The sequence below is a fragment of the Psittacula echo genome, assembly GCF_963264785.1.
Source record: "Psittacula echo genome assembly, chromosome: 18".
In the NCBI taxonomy this organism is placed as follows: Eukaryota; Metazoa; Chordata; class Aves; order Psittaciformes; family Psittacidae; genus Psittacula; species Psittacula echo.
The window spans coordinates 2,871,871-2,891,612 of record NC_137754.1 but is presented as its reverse complement, the minus strand read 5'-3'; the positions used below and the strand labels follow the sequence as shown (position 1 = coordinate 2,891,612).

The 19,742-nt window shown below is 48.0% G+C and overlaps 1 protein-coding gene across 1 annotated transcript in view; it reads right to left on the bottom strand.

The window, feature by feature from the left end:
- Positions 1-7,714: 7,714 nt before the first annotated feature.
- The window catches only part of GRIK4 (glutamate ionotropic receptor kainate type subunit 4), a gene marked incomplete at its 3' end in the record, with an annotated part of 117,892 nt that continues 105,864 nt past the window's right edge, over positions 7,715-19,742 (bottom strand). The window contains exons 13-19 of the mRNA XM_080631588.1: positions 17,205-17,314; positions 15,048-15,221; positions 14,749-14,914; positions 12,314-12,539; positions 10,822-10,950; positions 8,603-8,721; positions 7,715-8,080 (exon numbers count right to left, since the gene is read on the bottom strand). Of these exons, the coding sequence (XP_080487714.1) occupies positions 7,715-8,080; positions 8,603-8,721; positions 10,822-10,950; positions 12,314-12,539; positions 14,749-14,914; positions 15,048-15,221; positions 17,205-17,314 (1,290 nt within the window). The remainder of the gene's footprint in view (positions 8,081-8,602; positions 8,722-10,821; positions 10,951-12,313; positions 12,540-14,748; positions 14,915-15,047; positions 15,222-17,204; positions 17,315-19,742) is intronic.

Sequence of the window (19,742 nt, the reverse complement as noted above, 5' to 3'; positions counted from 1 at the left end):
CCTGAAGATCTGTTGGATTTTCACAATTTGGCAATTGCTAGGCATGTTCCTGGGACCAAATGGACCTTGAGCCTTTTATTCATTTGATTTCATTTTCTGGATGACTACTATTAGATAAAGGCAGCTTTCTCAGGTACCGCTGCAATGGCACTGGCCATCAAATTATGGCTGCAAATCAAATCTCGCACACTCAGGGCAAGGCTCAGCTGGCTGCTGTCTCATCCTCTCCATCATGACGTGGATTCTCTCCCATCTCACACGTTGAGAAGTGCACCACCCTGGCAAGCTACTCCCTGACCCAGCCTGAGCAGCAAGAAGGGCAAACCTGGGCATTGGTTATGCCCACTGCCCTTCTCCAGTTGACTCTGGCTCTGTCTCATCTGCTGCACCGCTCAGGGCACATCTCATTTTGGACCATGATTTCCATTCTGTCAGACAAAAAGGACACCAGCAGACAGAAATGAATCCAGACATGAAAATGGCTACGTCTTCCTCTGCCAAATGCTCTGGATTCATAACTAGTTGCTATGATCAGACAGAAGTGCCACTGCCGTCTGACTTTGGAATGGGACTTTGGCTGGGAGAACAGGACAAAACAGAGTGAGAAACATTTCATCCCGTCTTGTGTGTGCAACAACTCCATCACAGGTCTGGATCTCACTCGGAGAATGATGGTGCCCGAGTATGTAGGCTGCCAGCATTCATAATAATTAACTGTTAATGTTAGAAACACTTGGCAAGTCTCCACCTGTTTTCATCCAGAGCTCTCGGACTCCTTTGCAAACATGAACATGCCAGACCCCCTTGAGTCCTACCCATTAATCCAAAGATTTTCCTCTGCTTCTATTCTCTAACAGGGTATTTAGTAAACATGGTGAGGCTGGGAAGCACTCAGCTCATCCCCATTTTACAATGCTCAGGGTGGTAAAGTGACATTCCTAAGCTCTGCCGGTGCAGCAATAATGGGCAGCTGTGGCCTCCCACCCTGCAGTCAGCACCTCAAACCCTGCACCATCCTTCCTCCACTTGGCATGTCTTCATCCCTATCTCACTGTCAAGACAGAGCAAGCAGGAAAGGGATGCAGGCTAAGCCCAAAGTCTGACGTGGATCAGCCAGCTGGTAGAGCGATAACTCTGCTGCTGCTCTTGCTGTTGCTGGAATGCAACTGCCACCACAGACAGAAGTAACTGTGAGCAAAGTGTGGCCCAGCCAGAGCATAGCATCCTCTATGAGACCATCTCCCATTGTGCTTGCTACAGCTTGGTGGCATTTTTGCCATCCAGTTTTGCCATCCTTGCTGCTGCTTTCTGACAGCTCTTTGTGGACGTGAATTGGTCCAAAAGTAAACTGAAAGAAAAGGGGCTTCATTCCAGAATAATGATGCTCACTTGAAATATAACATGCACATAGGGGAGTTATAATGAAACAGCTTGGTCAGAGCCACTAATTGTGCCTGCTAAACCAGCAGACTTCCTCCACACTCACCTTACAAACCTCTGTTTTTACATTTGGAGTCTAGCTTCAAAAGGGAATACCCATCCATTTGACCCAGTCACATGGCCAGCAGTGTGCTCAGGCTATTTGAAACAGCCAGCAAACCAACCTTCCTTGCAGAAGAGAGCAATCTGGCCCACAGGACCTCAAGAGCGCAGACACTTGGTATCCTAATGTCTGGCTCCCTACCACGTCGTGACCTCCATTTCAGCTGTCTAAGGGCTAAAGATATCGTGGTGGATCAATGGCTTGGGAATAAAACCAGAGGCTGTGTGTTCACCTCCTTGTCCCAGTTTAGTTCAGCAAGCAATAATCAGAGCGTTCTCTACAGCTAACACGCAAGGGTATTTACTATAGACTCTGGAAGAACAATCAGGTTTAGGCAGGCAGCTCAGACATCTTAGTGCTCGCCTGGGAATAAGAGGTCTTTTTTCTTTTCCTCCCCTAGTTCTTTCTTCTCAACTGCATTCACTGTTGGCTTCACAATAAATGGCTTTAAATCTCAGCTCAGCAAGAGCTAAGCCTGAAAAGCCAGAAGATGATATTCATGAGCATTTCCTGGGAGTTCAGGCAAAAGCCAAACCAAGACCTTTTTGCTGAGCCTGAGCAGCATGAGGAGGAGTGTTTGGGGGATGAATAGAGAAAGGTGTTTGGAAGGCAGAGACAGAGGAAAAGACCAAAGAGAACAGGTTTGAAAAGGCATGGGTCTCACCCATACTGCTCTAAATTGCTTTCTCCTCACCAATGTCAGTAAAATTCCCGCTTACCTCAGTTAACCCTTTGTCCCAAACAAAGCAGCAAGTCCTCTCTGCTCTCCATGCTGCACACCAATTGGGATTTCTAGCAGCACCTTTGGACCAGCTCCAGAGCAGGCATAGCCCAGCACAGCTCCTTAGTGGAGATAGGGATGTGATTCCATGGGATTCCTAACCAGCCATGAGAAGAGCCTTTTTCTGCCTGGAGCAGCCCTTCTCACTGCATTTACACTCCAACAGACATTTTCTCTCCCTTGTACCCTAAGGTCAGTCCCTGAGACACCAAAACCACAAGCACCACAATAAATACAACAGAAAGGATTACTCTGTCCAAACTGACTAAAGCACAAAAAATACTGTTCCAAAACAGCCTAAGTCAAGAAACAAGAAATGTCAGGTCTTTCTGCTGTAATAGACCCTCATTTATCACACTGAGAAGGATACTTTTTAAAGGCAAATGGCCAACCAGCCCCTTTGATACACGGAGATGCTTCAAGATAGGTATGACATAGAAACCCTAGGCAGAAGCTATGTACTGGCTAATCTGACAGTTATCTCCTTTACAGCCAACTACTGTCATTTCAGTCTCTGCAAACTGCCAGCTACATTGATAACTGCAGAGCTAAACAGCAGAGGAGAAAACCTTTGTTAATTAAGCCAGCTCCCTTCATTTTCTTACTGATCTGGCCTCAGCAGAGCTTTCGGAGAGCTGCTGTTGTGTGGCCCTTTGTGCTGGTGATGGACTGCTGAACACCCCCCCCAAGGCATCCGCACATTGGTGGCAAGGCAGGCGATCCTCATCTGCTGGCTGGAATGCTGTCTGGGATGAAATGTTGCAGCCCTGCCACAAATCAGCCTATTAACTCGGCTGGAGCACAGCAGATTCCCCCTTGGAGGGGAAAAAACCCCTCCCTGAAGGACGCATAAACTTGCCCATTGTCCCATCCAGCTGATACAGGGCTGTTTTCCCAGTGTGGTATCAACTTCCAGAGGAGCCTATTTATACTGAATTCATCAGTGCTACTTTGTACCCAGAAGAGTTCAGCTCTGTACTTTCAATCAGTTAGTGGCCATCAAACTCTTAATGGGGTTTCTGGAACTGTGGGTGCTTTATCCTCTGTTCATCAGGCGTTTCAGGATGCTGAGCTGTTGCTCTAACTCCGTTCAAGCTGCAGCTCCTCATTTACATATATACATACATATATATGTACATACCCTCATGGTTAGCTATTCAGCAAGGAGGGACAAAGCTCAGCACACTTGCAAGTGTCAAGTGTGAGCCCAGACTGACTTTTTACCATTTCTGATGGCACTTTGCAGTTCCTTTTGCAGGTCTCTGGCTTGATTCTGCCTCCACTTATGCCTCTAAGCCATTGAGCTCTTTCCCTTGCTTTGGAGAGGTGCCTCACTGGCAGGCTGTAGTCAGAGTCATATAGTCAAAGGCACTACAGGAGATTTCATCACCTTCATTGGCTACAAAAGTGATGTAGAAGAAACAAACACGTATCTTGCAAGTACTTAATCTCAGAGCTAAATGAAACTCATTGATCACTTTTCGTAGCCAAATTGTGACAGCTTCACCCCAAACCTAAACAATGAGCAGTCCACCTTTCCTTCTTTACTCTTTGATAAGCTTAGAAACCAGTCACCATCCAGCCTCCACCAAGCAGACCTTGCTTACAGGTCCTTTCCTTTTCCCAGTGGCTGTCTTTATCATTCAGAGTTGTCACCCATCAAAACCAGTTAACCACATTCCTGTCTAGCCCAGTTTACCCTGTGCCCATGGCCGCAGTTATCAGTGTTGAAGGTATCGCCACCAGCTTACATGACTGCTGGGATACACCCCCCTTCCAGACCCTTTCTGTAACTCAGGATTAGTGCAAGAAAAGCAAAGCAAAACAATAGCTATTCCCTTTGCCTCCACCTTTTGGGTCACTTACCTGGTGAGGCACTTAGGGCTCAAGGAGAGAAGTGGACATGGCAGGGAAGGCTCCTGTAGATCTGAAATGGTTAAAAGGATTCCTGTCTCAGGACCACTAAGGTCCAAAGGGTTAAATCTATTTTATAGCTCACCATATTTTCCACTAAGTCCTGCGGGCTCTCATGGTTCACAAAGCAACCCTTTCCTATTTTATGTATGCCACTCAGTGCAGTGAGTGCCCCCAGAAAAGAGTCCAAAACTTGTTAATACCTTCACCCATGCAACCTCCAGGGAGAAAATAGGTTTTTATCATTAGCTGGAAATGGAACTGCCTGGAACACCACCGCAAACGGGTTTTAGTGCACAAGGAGAGATCTTAGGCCTTTTAGTTTGGAACCTGCCAAAGTGCTGTCGACCCAGAATTGGCTGTCACTGCAGGGACAAACGTGAGGCCTCAGCCCCCGAAGAGAGGGGGAAGCAAGAGGATCAGACAAAATGGTTACAGGGGATAAAGCAAAGTATTGCATTTTAATTGATCTAATCTTTGGCTCCCGGTGGAATTTGCAGAGATATCTTACTAGAATTACTCGAGTTTTATCAGGAGATGACAATACTGGGAAAGTGCCTTTTGGACAGTGAACCACTCCAGATCTTGACCTGCATTAGCATTGGGATCGGCTGAGCAAAAGCGCTCCCACAATAGTTTCAAAGATGAGAGCAAAAACTGAAGAGAGAGAGAACATGAGATGTAAACCCACCTGGGCACACAAACGTATGTGAGCACAGACCCAGGCATATGCGTAATGCTGCCTGCTCTGGGTCCCTCCTGTCTAAAACCTGTAGGCATCTACCAGTGAGCAGGACATACAGGACCTACAGAGACACTAGAAAAGGCATCCAAGTGACAGCACCTTCTATCCATCCACTCCTCTTCCGAGTCCATTTCTGTTCTGAGTGCAAACATTCCAAACATTAAAGAAGACAGGGCATGAAAAACATCTCCTTAAAATACAGACCCAGATATAAAATACCACATGGGTGGCACAAACGAACAGGAGAGCTAAAAGGAAAAGACAGTGAGAAACAAGGTGGTCTCTCACAATCTCTTTCCTGACGTAACCTGTCTGAGCAAATGACTGCAAGATCTTTGGAGGAGCAGAGGAATAATGTCTGGCTCTGTTAAGATCCTGCTTTATTCACTGCGGTGAAGGGGTGAGAAAACATCAGGTCTGATAAATGATTCATGGAGCCTTTTCTTCTGCTAATCTGTAAATGCATTTTAAAGAGAAGCTTCTTTTTGATGAAGACATTCTGCTGCTCGTAAAAACATGTCAGCATTTAAAGACAACACAGGCACACTGTGATGTCTCTGCTGTTGCTGTCAAGTACTTTGAGAGCCCAAGTGTGGCTCCTTGCAGCGGGCAGGGATGGAGGGTTTGCTGACTTACCTCAGCTGAGCATCTGCCCCTCTCATCCCATGGCACTGGATTCTCGGGCTCTGGTAAAGCTTTACCTCATCTCATGCTTGCACCTTCACTGCTGATTTACAGATACTAAGACCAGAAAGGACCTTTATGCACTTCTCTCATGACATCCTGCATAATAAGCTCTAAATCCTCTCCTCCTGGTTACACGAGCACTCTCTAAGCATGCACATTTTACTGTCGCTGTGTGGCAGACACTCCTTCTCACATGCTGCTGGAAACAACAGAACAACTCTAATGTGCCCATCACCATGGCATCCTGTTCCCTGCACATCCTCTTCAGAAACATCTGCTGGAGTCAGGCTCCTGTCCGTGATAACATGATGGATTTGACTTGTTGTACCTAAGCCTCAGACCCTGGTCAACTGGGCTCCAACCAGCAGGTCTGGGAAGGCTGTAACTGATGTGGTCCACATCGCATGGAAACCTGGGCTCCCTGAACAGACTGCACTGCTGTTAGCTATGGGTTCTTTCACCCTTGACCACCATATATCTTGAGCTTTCCTTCTTTTTGCCTTTTCTTTTTATTCTCCTGTTTCCATTCAGCTACAGATAACGGCAACACCGAGGATGTGGACGCACTCAGGCAGCAGAGACCTGCAACAGCCAAAGCACCTCTTCCCTTTCAGCTGGGTTTCTTCCTGAGCAGATGGGCCTCAAACTGCCTCATGACTTTTGTGAGTGTGGACAGGGAAGGAAAGAGAAAAAAAGGCATGATTATACAAGGACATCTTTTATTTCAGTACATTCAAGACAAAAAGAAAAGAAACCAATTCAAGAACAGGATGTACCTTCACTCAAGGCTTTATCTCCCCTGCCTCTCTCCATTGTCGTCTCTTTCCTTCTACAATCAGAAATTGCATAGAATTTGTTTTTCAATCAGAAAATTAAATTTGTCAATGTAAAACCCACGTCTGTACCAAGCAGAGGGTGAGCTGCTGCTGTTGCTAGGGAAGTAAATATTTTACCTTACATCACATCCCAGGCTAATGGTTATCTCGAATGCTGTGAGGCATTGCTGCTGCTAGACACGGGCTGCAAGTCACCCTCAAGGCTGAGGGTGCTCCGCGGGTCACGGACAAGGGGAGCTCAGCCGCTTGTTTGGGGCTGTGGATGCTTTGGGGAGCGACAGTGGGCAGCAAATATCACCTCCCTTATGGCAGGAAGGTCCCTACTCACCTTCCTCAAAAGGCTCCCCCGACCCGATCCCAAAAGCAGGAAGGGAAAACCAAAAGATAACCCCAGAACTAAACAAAAGACACAGAACCCCTGAAATTCCAGGCGTTTCAAGGCCTCTTTAAGTTCACTGTGTTGGTTGGTTGGTTTTTGGCATCTTAATATATATATATCTATGTATATATATATTTATATATATATTTATGCATTTTAAACAGCTCCTCAGATGGACTCTCAGCAAAAGCTGCTTCTCATGGGGAGCTTGTCCAATCCCACCCTTCCCTTCCTCCCTCGGTCCATCCGACATACTCTGAAAAGGAAGATTTCAGCACCTGAAACCTGGTGCCTTGCAGACTAGGTCCTGATGTACCCAAAATAAACCAAAACAAAAGAATGCCTCCTCCCTTCCCATCCCTTATCCACATCAAATAAAAAGACACCCCCCCTCCCTGCCCTTTGAGAACATCCCCTGGTAAGTCTATGTGATGGGGAGACAGTGCCAGCATCCTTTTTCCTGGCCTGGGGTGGAGAAGCTTAAAGAACCATCCTTGCCCCTGTATGGGCAACATCTGCTACACCAGTTACCCACCACGTCCATCCTTCCCACCTCGGAGCCGCACGGTGGCACGGAGACAACTGCTGGGGACAGGCCAGGCAGAGGACCTCACTCCTGCTGCATCAGCCCTTCAGCGGTACACGCGTCCTCTCGGACACCAAAGCTGACCCTCTGGACAGGCCTGCGCATCAGCCCAAAGGTCCACCTTGCTCTGGAGAAGCTGGGTAACTGCTTTGAGTTTAAAAACGAGTTGACATTGTACAAGTCCATGTTCTGTAAAATGGAACAGGACCCTCTCGTCCCACCCCAACGCCCCCTGCCCCAGCATTACTCAGGCTCGCTGCTGTTGGTGGTCTTCTCCCACTCCAAGCTCTCCTCGCTCTGTGCGGGCGAGCCCGCAGACGGCCGTGCCCGGAGACCCTGAAACCTGCGGCACTCGGGGCACACGCGGATGTGCGTGCACCCTCGGGCGACCAGGGCAGCTTCTTGAGCCAGTCTTTGTGCCAGGGGGTCTGGCTCTCCCCCACTGCACAGCTTCCCATTGCTGAGCGTGGTTGTGCTGCGGGCTCGGCGCTCCTCCGGGAGAACGGGGCGAGTCCGTATCATCCCCCCTCGCCTCCGACGAGGGTGGAAACTGTCCTTGCAGAGAATGATGTTGCGCAGCTCCGTCACCATTTCTTGGCACACCGACACCTGGAAGGCAGACCCGAGACATACTGCTCACCTAAGTAAGCTGCAAGCCCCAGCAGTGCCGCATCTGCTCTGGATTCTGATGCCAAAGTGGTACGGCCTCGGGCGTTAATCTGACCCCTGGCTTTCAACATCAGTGCTCAGACATTTATGCTTGATTCAGCCCAATAGGTTTCACCTCTTGTCAGAGACCCTCCTGTGTTCTGGCTCCCCAGATCAACATGAGACCCAGACTTACTGCAGGCAGAGATTGTCAAGTGATCCCTTCTTTGGGAAAGGTGCTTGGGACATTGTATGCATCCTTGTTCCCTTCAAAAGCCCTTGGAGCATCCCACAGTCTCAATCTTAGTAGGAATTAACACATTTTAGGCGCTGGCCAATGGACCTAGCCTTACCCTGTGTTTGAAGTCTCATTAAACTAGGAATGCTTATCTCAGCCTTACTAGCTCCAGAGCACTGCACTGCTGAGCACCCCACAGGTAACAGTAAACTACACTACCCCATCAGGACACTTTCAGGCCCTACCTCTGATTGTTCAGAGTGGCGAAGGCTCCACAAAAATTCCAGCATTGCCATAAAAATTGCTACGATTAAGCCACAGATGAGCACCACAAAGATTCCACCGATGTTCTCCATTCCCAGGCCTAAAATAAAGCAGACGGGACGATGCTGTGAGAGGCAGGCACAACATAAATTGCAAGCATCTTTGCTGGCATTGCATATCCCCAGCCAGGGATCAAAACCACTGTCCTATTAATAGCTAACCACATGACTCAGATGGCAACCTGAGTGACTTGCAGTAACTGCAGGATCGAAGATGCATTCTCAGAAATGATGATTTTGCAGATAAACAGCGAGTACATCGGTGGGAAGTACAAAGCAATTTGTGGACAAACCGAAAACAAGAGGAAAAATGAAAGATCAATCGGGCACAATTATTCACCCAGCTCTAGCTACTTTGAACTTCGCAAAGGAAGATGAGCCGTGCTAAAGAAGGAGAGATGAAGAAGACAAGAAAGGGCTTTAAAGGAAGCTGGCATCAAGAAAAGCTCCTTTGATTGCACTACAAAGTGCTGGTGAAAAATGATTACAGCTGCTTCTATGGCAGCAGTAAGGAGAGGTTCCAAACAAGACCAGGACCCAACACCGTTTCACACTGTATGGTGACCAAATGGGGTTCCTGGCACTCAGGGGTACCTGGTTGTGGGGTTGAGTACTCTCTGCTCAGCACTTTCTGGACCATAAGGAGGAAACAGCTCCTTCCATGGGGCTGGGGTGACAGAGTCTCAGAGAAACAGCTCTTCTGTGCTTATTAGGTTTGGGTCTCAAGTGGTCTGGGCCCCTGATTCAACTGATCACTAAAAAGCGTGTGGTGCTTTGCAGCGAGGTGACTGTATGAGGCCATTACTCAACAAAAACATCTATGAAAGTCTTCGTCTCCCCTCTGTAGCGTTAAATCAAAGTGTAAGAATCAATGATTTATTGACTTAATCTCTGTGTGGCTTTTAGACATAGAATCTCACCAAAATCCTTGTAAATCGCTGACCTGTTTTGTTCTAAAACTTAGGAGGCCACATTTCTCCCTCCTCTTCCGTCATTCCCCTGGCACTGCCTCTGGAGCTATCTGGCGACTCTGTAAATCAGCCCTTTGCAGAGCTGTTTCCACTAGGACAGCAATTGCAGGGCAGAAAACATAGCCCATATTCAGAGTTCAGACCTAAGATAAAGACCATGCTCCCCACCCAGCAGTATTCAATTTGAATTTAGGGCCAGTACCTCTCTCTGCATCCTTCTATAATTCTGAGTGCCACCACAGCTCACTGAGAGGTATCTCCTTCTTCCATATATACCTAGCAGCAGGCTACAGCCTTCCTCATTTCCCAGAGCGAGGAAGTGAGCCATGACACAAAACAGCAGGAATACTTGCCCAGGGTCATAAAGTGTACTGGGTAACACCAGAAGCAGCCCAGGACCCTGCTTCCCAGCTACCTCAAAACAGAGCACAGACTAGATTCCACTTCAGAGCTGGAACGCCTCCACCTGCTGCAATGTCAAGCAAAGACAAGAGCTACCATGGATCCAGCTTGGCTCTCCATCTCTGCACTAGAGAGGTCAGAAGGCTGTCCAGTCAATGGGGAGGACCTGCTGGCCTCCCAGCAAACACTTGCTGAGGAAAGGGTGAGTGCCAACACTAAAACATGCAGCAACTGCATTCAGCTGGCAACTGCTCTCATGCTGGGACATCAGCCTAATGTGGTAGCTTTGATGGAAATTTGCATAGCATTGCAAAAGAATTTGCTCCTCAGTTTACAGATGTACTAATGAAGCCTTTACGTCCCTTCCCCTGGCTGTTTAAAAGGCGCTTTCACTTGGAGCCATTAACCAGCGGGCCTGTGGTGGAGATCCATCTCCCTTGAAGGAACCCAGGATTTTGGTCTGATCCCTTTAGCCATCCATTTTCCCAGACATTCATTAGAAGCTAATTTCCCCTCCATATGCCTCCAATATTTGTCATTTGGTTGTTCTCGCTATCTCTGCCCCAGGCAAAAACACACAGCATGAGGCACAGCAGAGCTGTTTGGCTTTCTCCTTGAATTGTGATGGAATCTCAGGTCAGCACAAGGGGAAAAAGTACTTCTCAGGCAGAAAACCTGGCAGCACTCATGTGCAGATGGACACTAAACCTTGTGTTGCTGGCAAGGATGCTTCGACTGCTTCGTCTTTCCAGCACGCATGTGGCTTACCTTTGGCTCTGTGGTCCTCCTCTTTGGGGCACTTGCCTCCTTCCCACCACTTCCTCTTGAGGATTTCCAGCCGGTTGTTCTCTTGCAACTGGAGAATGGCCAGGTCGAACTCATCACGAAACACGGAGCCTGCAACACCAAGAGGTAGGTGGTAAGGCACCGTCTCAGCCAGCCTTCCTGCCCACTCATTCCTCTCATGATGCCCTGCCAGTGTGCCCAGGTACAAAAGCTCATCTCTGAATGGCTTGGAAGGGACTTCAGTCCCTGTAAGCCCTTGAAACTTGCAGCCTCTCTGCTGGGACTGTCAACTGGTTCATCTCTCATTCAGACAGCAATTTCACCTGTTCAACAAGACCCATTTAAAGAGGTCCATTGTAAGGGAGAGCTTTGGCTTCAGGGGCAGGGTCTGCAGTATCACACTGCTGCTCCTCCAGACCACAGAGGTCCCTCTCCTGTCCTCCTGCCTCCAGCTTAACCTTGCTCTAACACCTCTTCCCTCAAACTGCTGCACTGCAACACCAGCAGGTTCACCCTACACACAAGCCCAAAGGTTCATGGTAGAGGAGGCTCACTTCCATGCTCAGCACCGGGCTGTACTGCAGCCAGGATGACGATCCCAAAGAAGGGCCGTGGGAAAGACCTCAGTTCTCCCAGTAACTCTGCACTATTGTCCCAGCCAGCAGCTTTTCTGCTTTTCTTATCTGCTACAGTTTCACTGTTCAACAAGACAATGTGAGAACAAATTTAGTCCTGAAAGTAAGGATTTGTACTCACGATCAGGTTACTGTGACTTTACAAGCTTATGCATGTTAGCTCAACTATTGTGATTGCTTGTGTGACAGTTCTGATGCAATTCACCTTAACTTTGTATTGCTAAGTGCAGGTGCTTAAAGGTCAGGAACAAGGCTTCCCAAGCCTGTGAGTGGCTGAAACAACAACCCATTGCTTGGAATAACAACCACTACATCCTTTCTTTGCGCTGCCCTGGGAGATGATGTTCTCTTGCTATCTCTCACATTTAAAAGACAAAACCCCTGCATTTGTTAAACCTGATTATTGAGATAGTCACTGAATTGCCCAGTTCTCTGTCCTGGAGCTTAAAGAACCACCAGCTGAAAACAAGAGTTGCAGCAACACTACTTTTACAGCACTTAGATAAAAACCAGGAGCACAGAATGAGTCAAAAACACTGGGTCAAAGGGGAAACAGTCAGAAAAGAGCATATATGCAGAAAATAAGCAGCAATTTCGAAGCATCTTTCACATTAATTATTTAAAGAGCCGCAGCCGCGTGTCACATGGCTCTGGATCAGAGCAGGGTCTCGCACATCTGTTGGGCAATCGCAACGTATTTGATTTTCCTCCCGAGACAGAAAACGACCCTGGGCAGAGCTGTGAGACGTGACTTTGGCTTTAGAGCCGGTTCAGCCTTTCAAATGCTCCGGTCCTCTGCCGACAGCTGAGAAGGACTAGAATTTGTCTTCACTGCCTACCGACGGGCATGCCAATCCCGTAGCCCTTGGTGTCCAGAAGGCCCCCGACCTGCGTGAGGTTGCAATTGCGCTGACGATAATACTCGTTCATGGTGGACTCCAGCAGGAAGGCATAATTGGAGTTCAGCACGCGCGCGATCCCTTCCTCCGTGCTCTTCACAAAGACGCTGGGCTGCTTAGAGTACATGTAGTTCCACATCCGCTGGTACGTCTGGTAGCGGGAGTTCTGCAGGAGAAAGGGAGCAGTTAAGGTAGGAGCATCTTGCTGCAACATAAACCCCATATAGAAAGGCCAAAGAAGATGGGCTGCCAGATTCCAGAAGGCTTTAGATGCCTAGCCTCCATTTATTTCAATGAGGTTTAGAGGCCCAAATATCTTGGTGGATTTGAGACTTTGTTGGCAAAGCTGGGCATGAAATGCATACCTAATTCCAATGCGTTCCAGCAAAGCTCTCTGAATAATTTCAGTTTTAGAAAAAGACATACTTTCCATAACAGTCAAAAAAACCCCAGAAGAAATAGCTTGATTTAAACCACCAAATGCTCCCTGTAGAGCTCACACCCTATTGTCTGTCACTGGAACTTAGTGCTTAACATGTCACCAGCATCAGAGCCAGACACCATCACACTGAGAAGAGCTCTGAAGGTACAGGTAGCATCAAAGCTCTTCGGAGTTTGTTGCTCCCTGAATCCAGATTTTGGTTCACCCCCTTGTGAGGCAAATCAAAGTACCTGCTTAAGAGAATTGGAGCCTTTTTACTGACTACAGTAAACTAAAGCTCAGCCAGACCCAGATCCTCAGACTTTGCTGGTGGTTGATTGAGAGAATAGCTCATGATAGCTAACCTCTCTTGCCTGTGCTGAGCAGAGTGAAACCCGCTGGCACAGAAACTGAGGGTAAACACGCTCTGGTCTGCATAAGAAGCTTCTGAATTTGCCCCTTTACCCCTGCACTTCTGCAGCGCACAGAACTTCTTACACCACCTCTCCTCTCAGCCAAGAGAGGTACATGACATTAGGGCACTTGCAAGGGCTCATTTTCTGTGGCTGGTGAATGATGCTAGAGAGCCGCAGGGAATCTGCTGCTGACCCAGTTACCGTCCTCATCCGTCCAGCTCTGTCCCGTGGGTGCAGCCACTTGGGCAAGGGACAGGCAAACAGAGGCTGTGTTCCCAGTTCACTGCACCTTTAAACCTTAATCCTGTGTGTTAGTGTCAGGGGAAACGGCTGCCAGGACAGGTCACAAGACAAGGTGCTCCAGCAGTGGACATACATCTCATGCAACCAGGAACTGAGGGCTGGCAAAGACAGCCTCAGCCATGCTGGCTTAATCCATCACTGTATTTGACCCACCATTATTACACCAGAGGTAAATGGATCCCAACATAGTCTAAAGCACTGCGAATGGTACAAGAATACCTTTTGCTGATTCCTCGTCTGGTATCAGCAACTCCATCACCCTCAAGGCAGCACAGAGCCACAGACAGGATTTTAAACCTGAAAGCCTTCCTGAAAAGAACTAAGCGAGTGCCTCATAGACAACCACCATGGTCACTTGGGCTCTGTTCAGTTCATTTTAGATATAATGTTCTGCTTAAAAGTAGCTTTTTGCCAAAGCCTCGGAGGGTGTAAAGCTGGTTTGAAAAGCTCAGGCTCACTTGAGAGATTTCTCAGGCTTCCAAATACAGTTCAGACTCAGAGCGGGGCAAAAAAGCGAGAAAAGCTTTCTCTCCTCTTGGAATTTCAACAAGTAATAAATAAATAATCCTCAAGCAGCTCTTTGTGCATTCAGAGCACAGCAGAGAGGATTCACTTCTTTATTTCCCTTCTGAACAGAGCAGGGAAGACAAAAATTACACTGGGCTAAATGGCTCGCTTAAGTTTGCATACACTTGACTTTTCGCAGTGTCACTGACCACACACAGACTTCCAGCACTCTGACACTTGCTGCCTGGGGTGTGCAAACACTGCTTTGCTTACCTAACCTGAGGCACTCTCATACAAAAGCTAAAAGTACATCAAAAGCACATAAAGACCCATAGAAAATGGACTGCAAATGCTCATCTGCTAAAGACTCTATGATACCATACTGTGACACAGGGATGTGTACTGCTCTCTCACCTGCTTGGTGACACTCCCAATGGTAAGTTGCTTTCTAAGTCCAAGCACCATGTCCAGGCATCAGCAGAGGTCGTGATCCTAGTCAACCAGCATCCCAAGAGCACACCTGGATGCTGTGTTACAGCATCCTGCATTCCCTGTCCTCTGCCATGCATCCCCCACCATTCATCCCATCATTACCCACTGTGGCCAGGGGTCTCTCCAGAGGTCCCTCCTGTGCCAGAAGCAGGAATGACAACGTGGGGGGACATCCAAATCTGATTAAAGGGTGCCCTCTGCACCCCCTGCCCAGTTAGCAAATGAATGGGGTTTACTTGGAAGAAGGTCATGCTGGAGCCTCCGTGAATGGTGCCATACTCGATGGCTGTCTGGTCAGCCAGGTCATCCACGGATTCGATGGGGACATCCATCCGCTGCACGGTGAGGAAGGCTGCCAGATTGGCTGTGTAGGAGGAGATGATGATCAGGGTGAATGCCCACCTAGGGAAAGCAGAAGCAAAGATGGTGAAGTGAGATTCCCCATGGACTGGATCCCCATCCCCACCCTCCACCTGCTTCTGTCCACAGCAGACCCACACAGAGAAGCCTTCCTTAACAGGAGGGCTGATCTTACCACACTCCACTGACGCAGCGCGTGGATAATGCTTGGGGGGCAATGGTGGAGCCTTGCTGCATGAATCCCCCGACTGGAAACCACAAGCTGTTGCCAAGAGAGTACTGATTCACGAGAAGATTGCATCTACCTTGTGAGCAGGGGTGGGGGCTGTACCACTCGTAGGGTGTCAGTCTGAAATGACAAGAAATGGGTAACTCCCTGGGAAATGGGACACTTTGGAGAAAAGAAGCCAAAACAAGAAAGAAGAGCTGTGAAAAACCCTAACTCTCCTGGAGGCAGATATTTCTGAGGAGGAAACTCTTTGCTGTCAATTGATGCCCAGAGCTCAGAGCTGTGTGAAATGCTTGCTTTAAGATTCAGAAGCCAGAGGCTTTCTTGTTAAGATTTGCGAGAGTTTCTGCTGAAAACCTGGGCATGGGCTGGGGGGAGGCTGGAGCCCTGTGTGTAAACCCACAGCGCAGACATCCACGGCCATCATTCCAGGAGTGCACAGACCTGATGCAGAGTTGAAATCAAACACCTTCGGCTGTGCTCCTGGCTGCAGAGTGAGCATCGACGGGAAGTTCAAAAGGGAAGTGTGTGAGACCTGAATGCATGACACCATCAAGATAAAGAACTGTATCGGTGCAGATGGCTGTTCTGAGAAGGTCTGATTGCCCCGGCGAGGTCTAGGTCCCAGTTTGAAGCCAAGTGCTGGTGTTTCAAAGCATCACATGCTTTCAGTGCTCACAGGGACAGGACAGAGGTGGCAATCTGAAATAACTGACAGCCTGTCACTGAAGTGATGGCAGCCTAGCTCTCTTTTTGTGCTGTTTTCAATCCTCGGTTCCCCGGTTGCTAAGAAAGACTTCTAATTCCTATGCTGCATTTCATTATATTGCTAATGGTTAACAAAGCTGGTGCCTGGGAGGGTCATTTTGGGGATACGGCCAATACAGCTGTGTGGCTCTGCCAGCTTACACACCATTTAACGAAATGTGATGTTCAGTTTAATTTCTGCATCTCCTACCTCACTGTGATGCCAGGTTATTTCTCCAAGACTTTCTAAGGTTGGATCAAGCACTGGCAGTAAAAACCACTGCTCTAGGGGAGTCTGCTGCAATTCACAGGGTCACAAGCTCCTTACTGCTGAGCAAGGCAGAGAGCAGCGTCGAAACCTCCACCTCCAGCTGGAAGCTGTGTAAAAGCACCTTTTTGGAGGATCACGTTTAAACCAAATGGAGGGGGTTAAAGAGGCCCCAAATCTCAGTCTGCAGAGAGCACTGGACTGCGTTATTCAATGGTTTCTTCAGAACTATGTTTCTGGGGCTGTAATGGCATTCGAAGAAACCATTAAAACCTTGTCAGGATGACAACTTTAGCCATGCTAAGGGACTGTGTGACAGCACAGTTCCAATTTCTGTAATGAGAATTGGGTATTAACCGTGTCCCGAAAGAGCCATCAAGTCCTGAGCACGTCTTTGGTACACACAGCCAGGACACAGTTCAATTCTGCCTGGAAAGGGATCACCCATCTGTGCCACCAACCATAAGCAGTTTGTTAGGAGGACAGGGAAAACAGCAGTGGAGCACAGACCCTGGGCCTTGATGGGAGACATGCTGCAGACAAGCACTCAGTGATTTATTTTAAGGCTGATTTAAATTAGTCATAGAGAAGTGGAACTGAGAGCTGTCAAGTGAGGCTCTGCACATCAACCAAGAGGCTGCTGAAAGATATTAATGAACTTTCCTTTTCTGTACATGTGGGGTTTTACAGGGCCACAGGAACCGAGCATCACCACTGGAATCTGCACTAGTGTCTCTGACCACATTTGCTGCTACCTGCCAGCCTCCTTCAAGGCAAGCAGTCGGTTTAGGCGTCACATCTACAGGGAGCAGCACCATTTGCACAGCATCAGCCTCACTCCCAAACCTCCTCCCACCCTTCCCATACAGCTCTCAGCACCGGCACGCGCTGCTGTGGCCAAGAACACTTCCGAACCATGGCATGATGCTCCTGTCACAGCCATACCAGCAGCCAGCCCGGTAGCCTGGGGGATGTCCCCATGTCTCCCTGACCATCCCCTCACTATGATTCCCCCCCCTGCCCCAGGTCTGGGAGCATGACGCTAGATGGCACCGCGAGGAAGGAAAAGGCACCACCAGGCACATTACCGAGCAACCAAGAATAGGACACAGCTGACGGCCAGGTAGGCGAGCAGCATGAAGAGCCAGACGCCAGGGGAAAAGGGATCCAGGAATGAGAAATAGCCAGGTTTGCGGCCCTGGAAGGGAAACAGAAAGGAGTTTGTATTGTATTTCTACAAATCCCATAGTCCCTTCTGAAAACAACGGAAAGAAACACTCCTGCCCCGATGCTGACCATGGATGGGAGCAACAGAAGGGAAATAAACAGGGCTTTGCAAACACAAACAGGTCACTGTGAATGCATCAACCAGCCAAGTCCTGCAGCATCTCCCTGTTGGAATTCATCTCCTGAGACTATTTTTTTCACCATCTCAACCACTTTTATTCCTCCTTGACAGATAAATCAGGACAATCACAGCGCTTTGCCCTCCTCATGGTTCTGCTGGATGTGCTGGACCACATCCAGAGTCTAAGCAGGCTGCGCTCCCTCCGCTGGTAGAGCATGACTGGGCTCGGAGGTGGGAGGGATCCTTTGCACGAAGCAGAGTGGGGAAAAAATATTTTTGGGCAGGAAAAAGAACATAAAAAGAAGCGTTTGCAATATTTCTGGTTCTCTTTTTTTGGGCCTCGGCATGTTTCTTTGCCACAAAACTCAATAAAATTATTACTTTTATCTCCGGGAATGCGGTATTTTTATCTCTGGGATGCGTCAGTTTCCCGGTTGTTCTCAGCAAACCACCTTTCCTTGAAAAGTAAGGCTTCAGTGCCAGAAAAAGCAAGTTGATCTTCGCTCAAAGCACCTTAAATCTGCACGAGGACACTGCTGCCACTGCTCAAATCTCATCAAATACAGCAGAATTTGGGCAAAAGCAGGATTCATTTCTAGAAGTTTCTTAACAGCTGAGCACTTTCCATGTTGGTGAATGTGCTTCTCCATCACCACCAGCTCCGCACATACAACACAGCCTCCTGCAGGGTGGAAAGAGCATCACTAACTTACCTCCAAGCACACTCAACACCATCACAGAGGACAAGGGGAGACATAAATGGAGCCACAGGTCTAAAGCAGTGCTCTTTTGCTCTCAGCGCAATGCAATTTACATCATCTTTGGGGAGCACAAAGTGCTTTGTTTCACTGCGCAGCCCTGGCATGGCTCTCCCACCCTGAACGCTGCAAATATTAGGGCAATGCTCATGTACCCCAGGCATCTTCCTCCCTTCCCATCTCCTTGGAAAGCAACAGCATACAAATCCCGGCATAAGGCTAAATATCCCAGCAACAGCATAAATCCCAGCATAGGGCTAAAGGCTTGCATTAACCTTGGGAAATTCTGAGCCCTTAATTCACAGGAGCCTCTATTTTCTGCCCCAAACCACGGAGTCAGTCCTGGCATTCCAGAACCTCAAGGTCTATAGTTTCCCCAAGCACCTTCAACCAGGGAGCTGCCCATGAGTCAGAGCTCTTGCAGCAAAGGCTTTTACTGTAAAATCAGAGGGGAAACAGCCTTTTATCACATCTTGGCTCTTTTTTCCTTCCCCAGACTCCCCCCAGACCAGCACTTTAAATCCCATTCCCATTAAAACACTGTTTTACTACTGAAGCATTCTGAATCTTATGCAAACCCTAAATTTCACAAGGTCTCGGTAGTTCTTCTAAAGACTAAGTTGCTGCTAAAAAAGGCAACAGTTGTTGCCCCAAAATCTTCCTTTACTAATAAATATCTAGGATACAGTGATATTCTCAGCTGCAGCCACCAGCTGGGACTGTAACATCTCAGAAAGCTTCCACAGGAAAGACCATACCGTAACATCCTATCCCTGTATCCTCAAGGACAAGATGAGTTTGGGATCTATGTTAGCGTTTTTCCAGAATCTGGCTTATTAAGCCTTTTAACAAATAGATGAGTTAAGGCTGAGCTGCCTCTTCTCTCCCAGAGCTGTTTACACACTCAAGAATGAAATAAGGCAATGGGAACCTGCAAGGTGTCAAGGGCACCATCTGCCCTCAGACAAGCAAACTGGAGCTTCTCGAGCAGAAGATGGTTCCAGGTGGCTTATCCCTCCCCAGCATCCCAGACCTGGCAGGAAACTCCCAGGCACTGGCAATGCCTTGGTTGAGGCTCCCCTGTGAGATGCTTCTGTAACAAAGTTCGTTTCTGTAATTAAGGCCTCGATGTCTTCTCTATGTTTCTGGGGCAGTTTGTCAATAAATTACACTCATTAAGGAAATTGTGTTGGAAGCTTTAATTCTCAGGCTTGGCAATGACTCTCTCCTGTAACTGTACAGTAGTAGTAGCTCTGGCTCTCTTCAGCTACAGTCATTTTCAGGCTGCTGCTGCATATTCTTTTCATTCACAGTTGTGGATCAGAATAAAGATATTCTATTCCCACGGAGGGCACAAACTTTCTCTTATCTGTCTGTTTTGAAGATGGGAATGACAATATCTGGAGTCTGTCAGATATTTTTAGCTGGTCCCAATACAGCTTTGTTAATTGGAAGAGATATTTTTCTTGGAATAGAAATGTTCAAAATGTCCAATAATTGATGAATGCCTCCTGCAAATC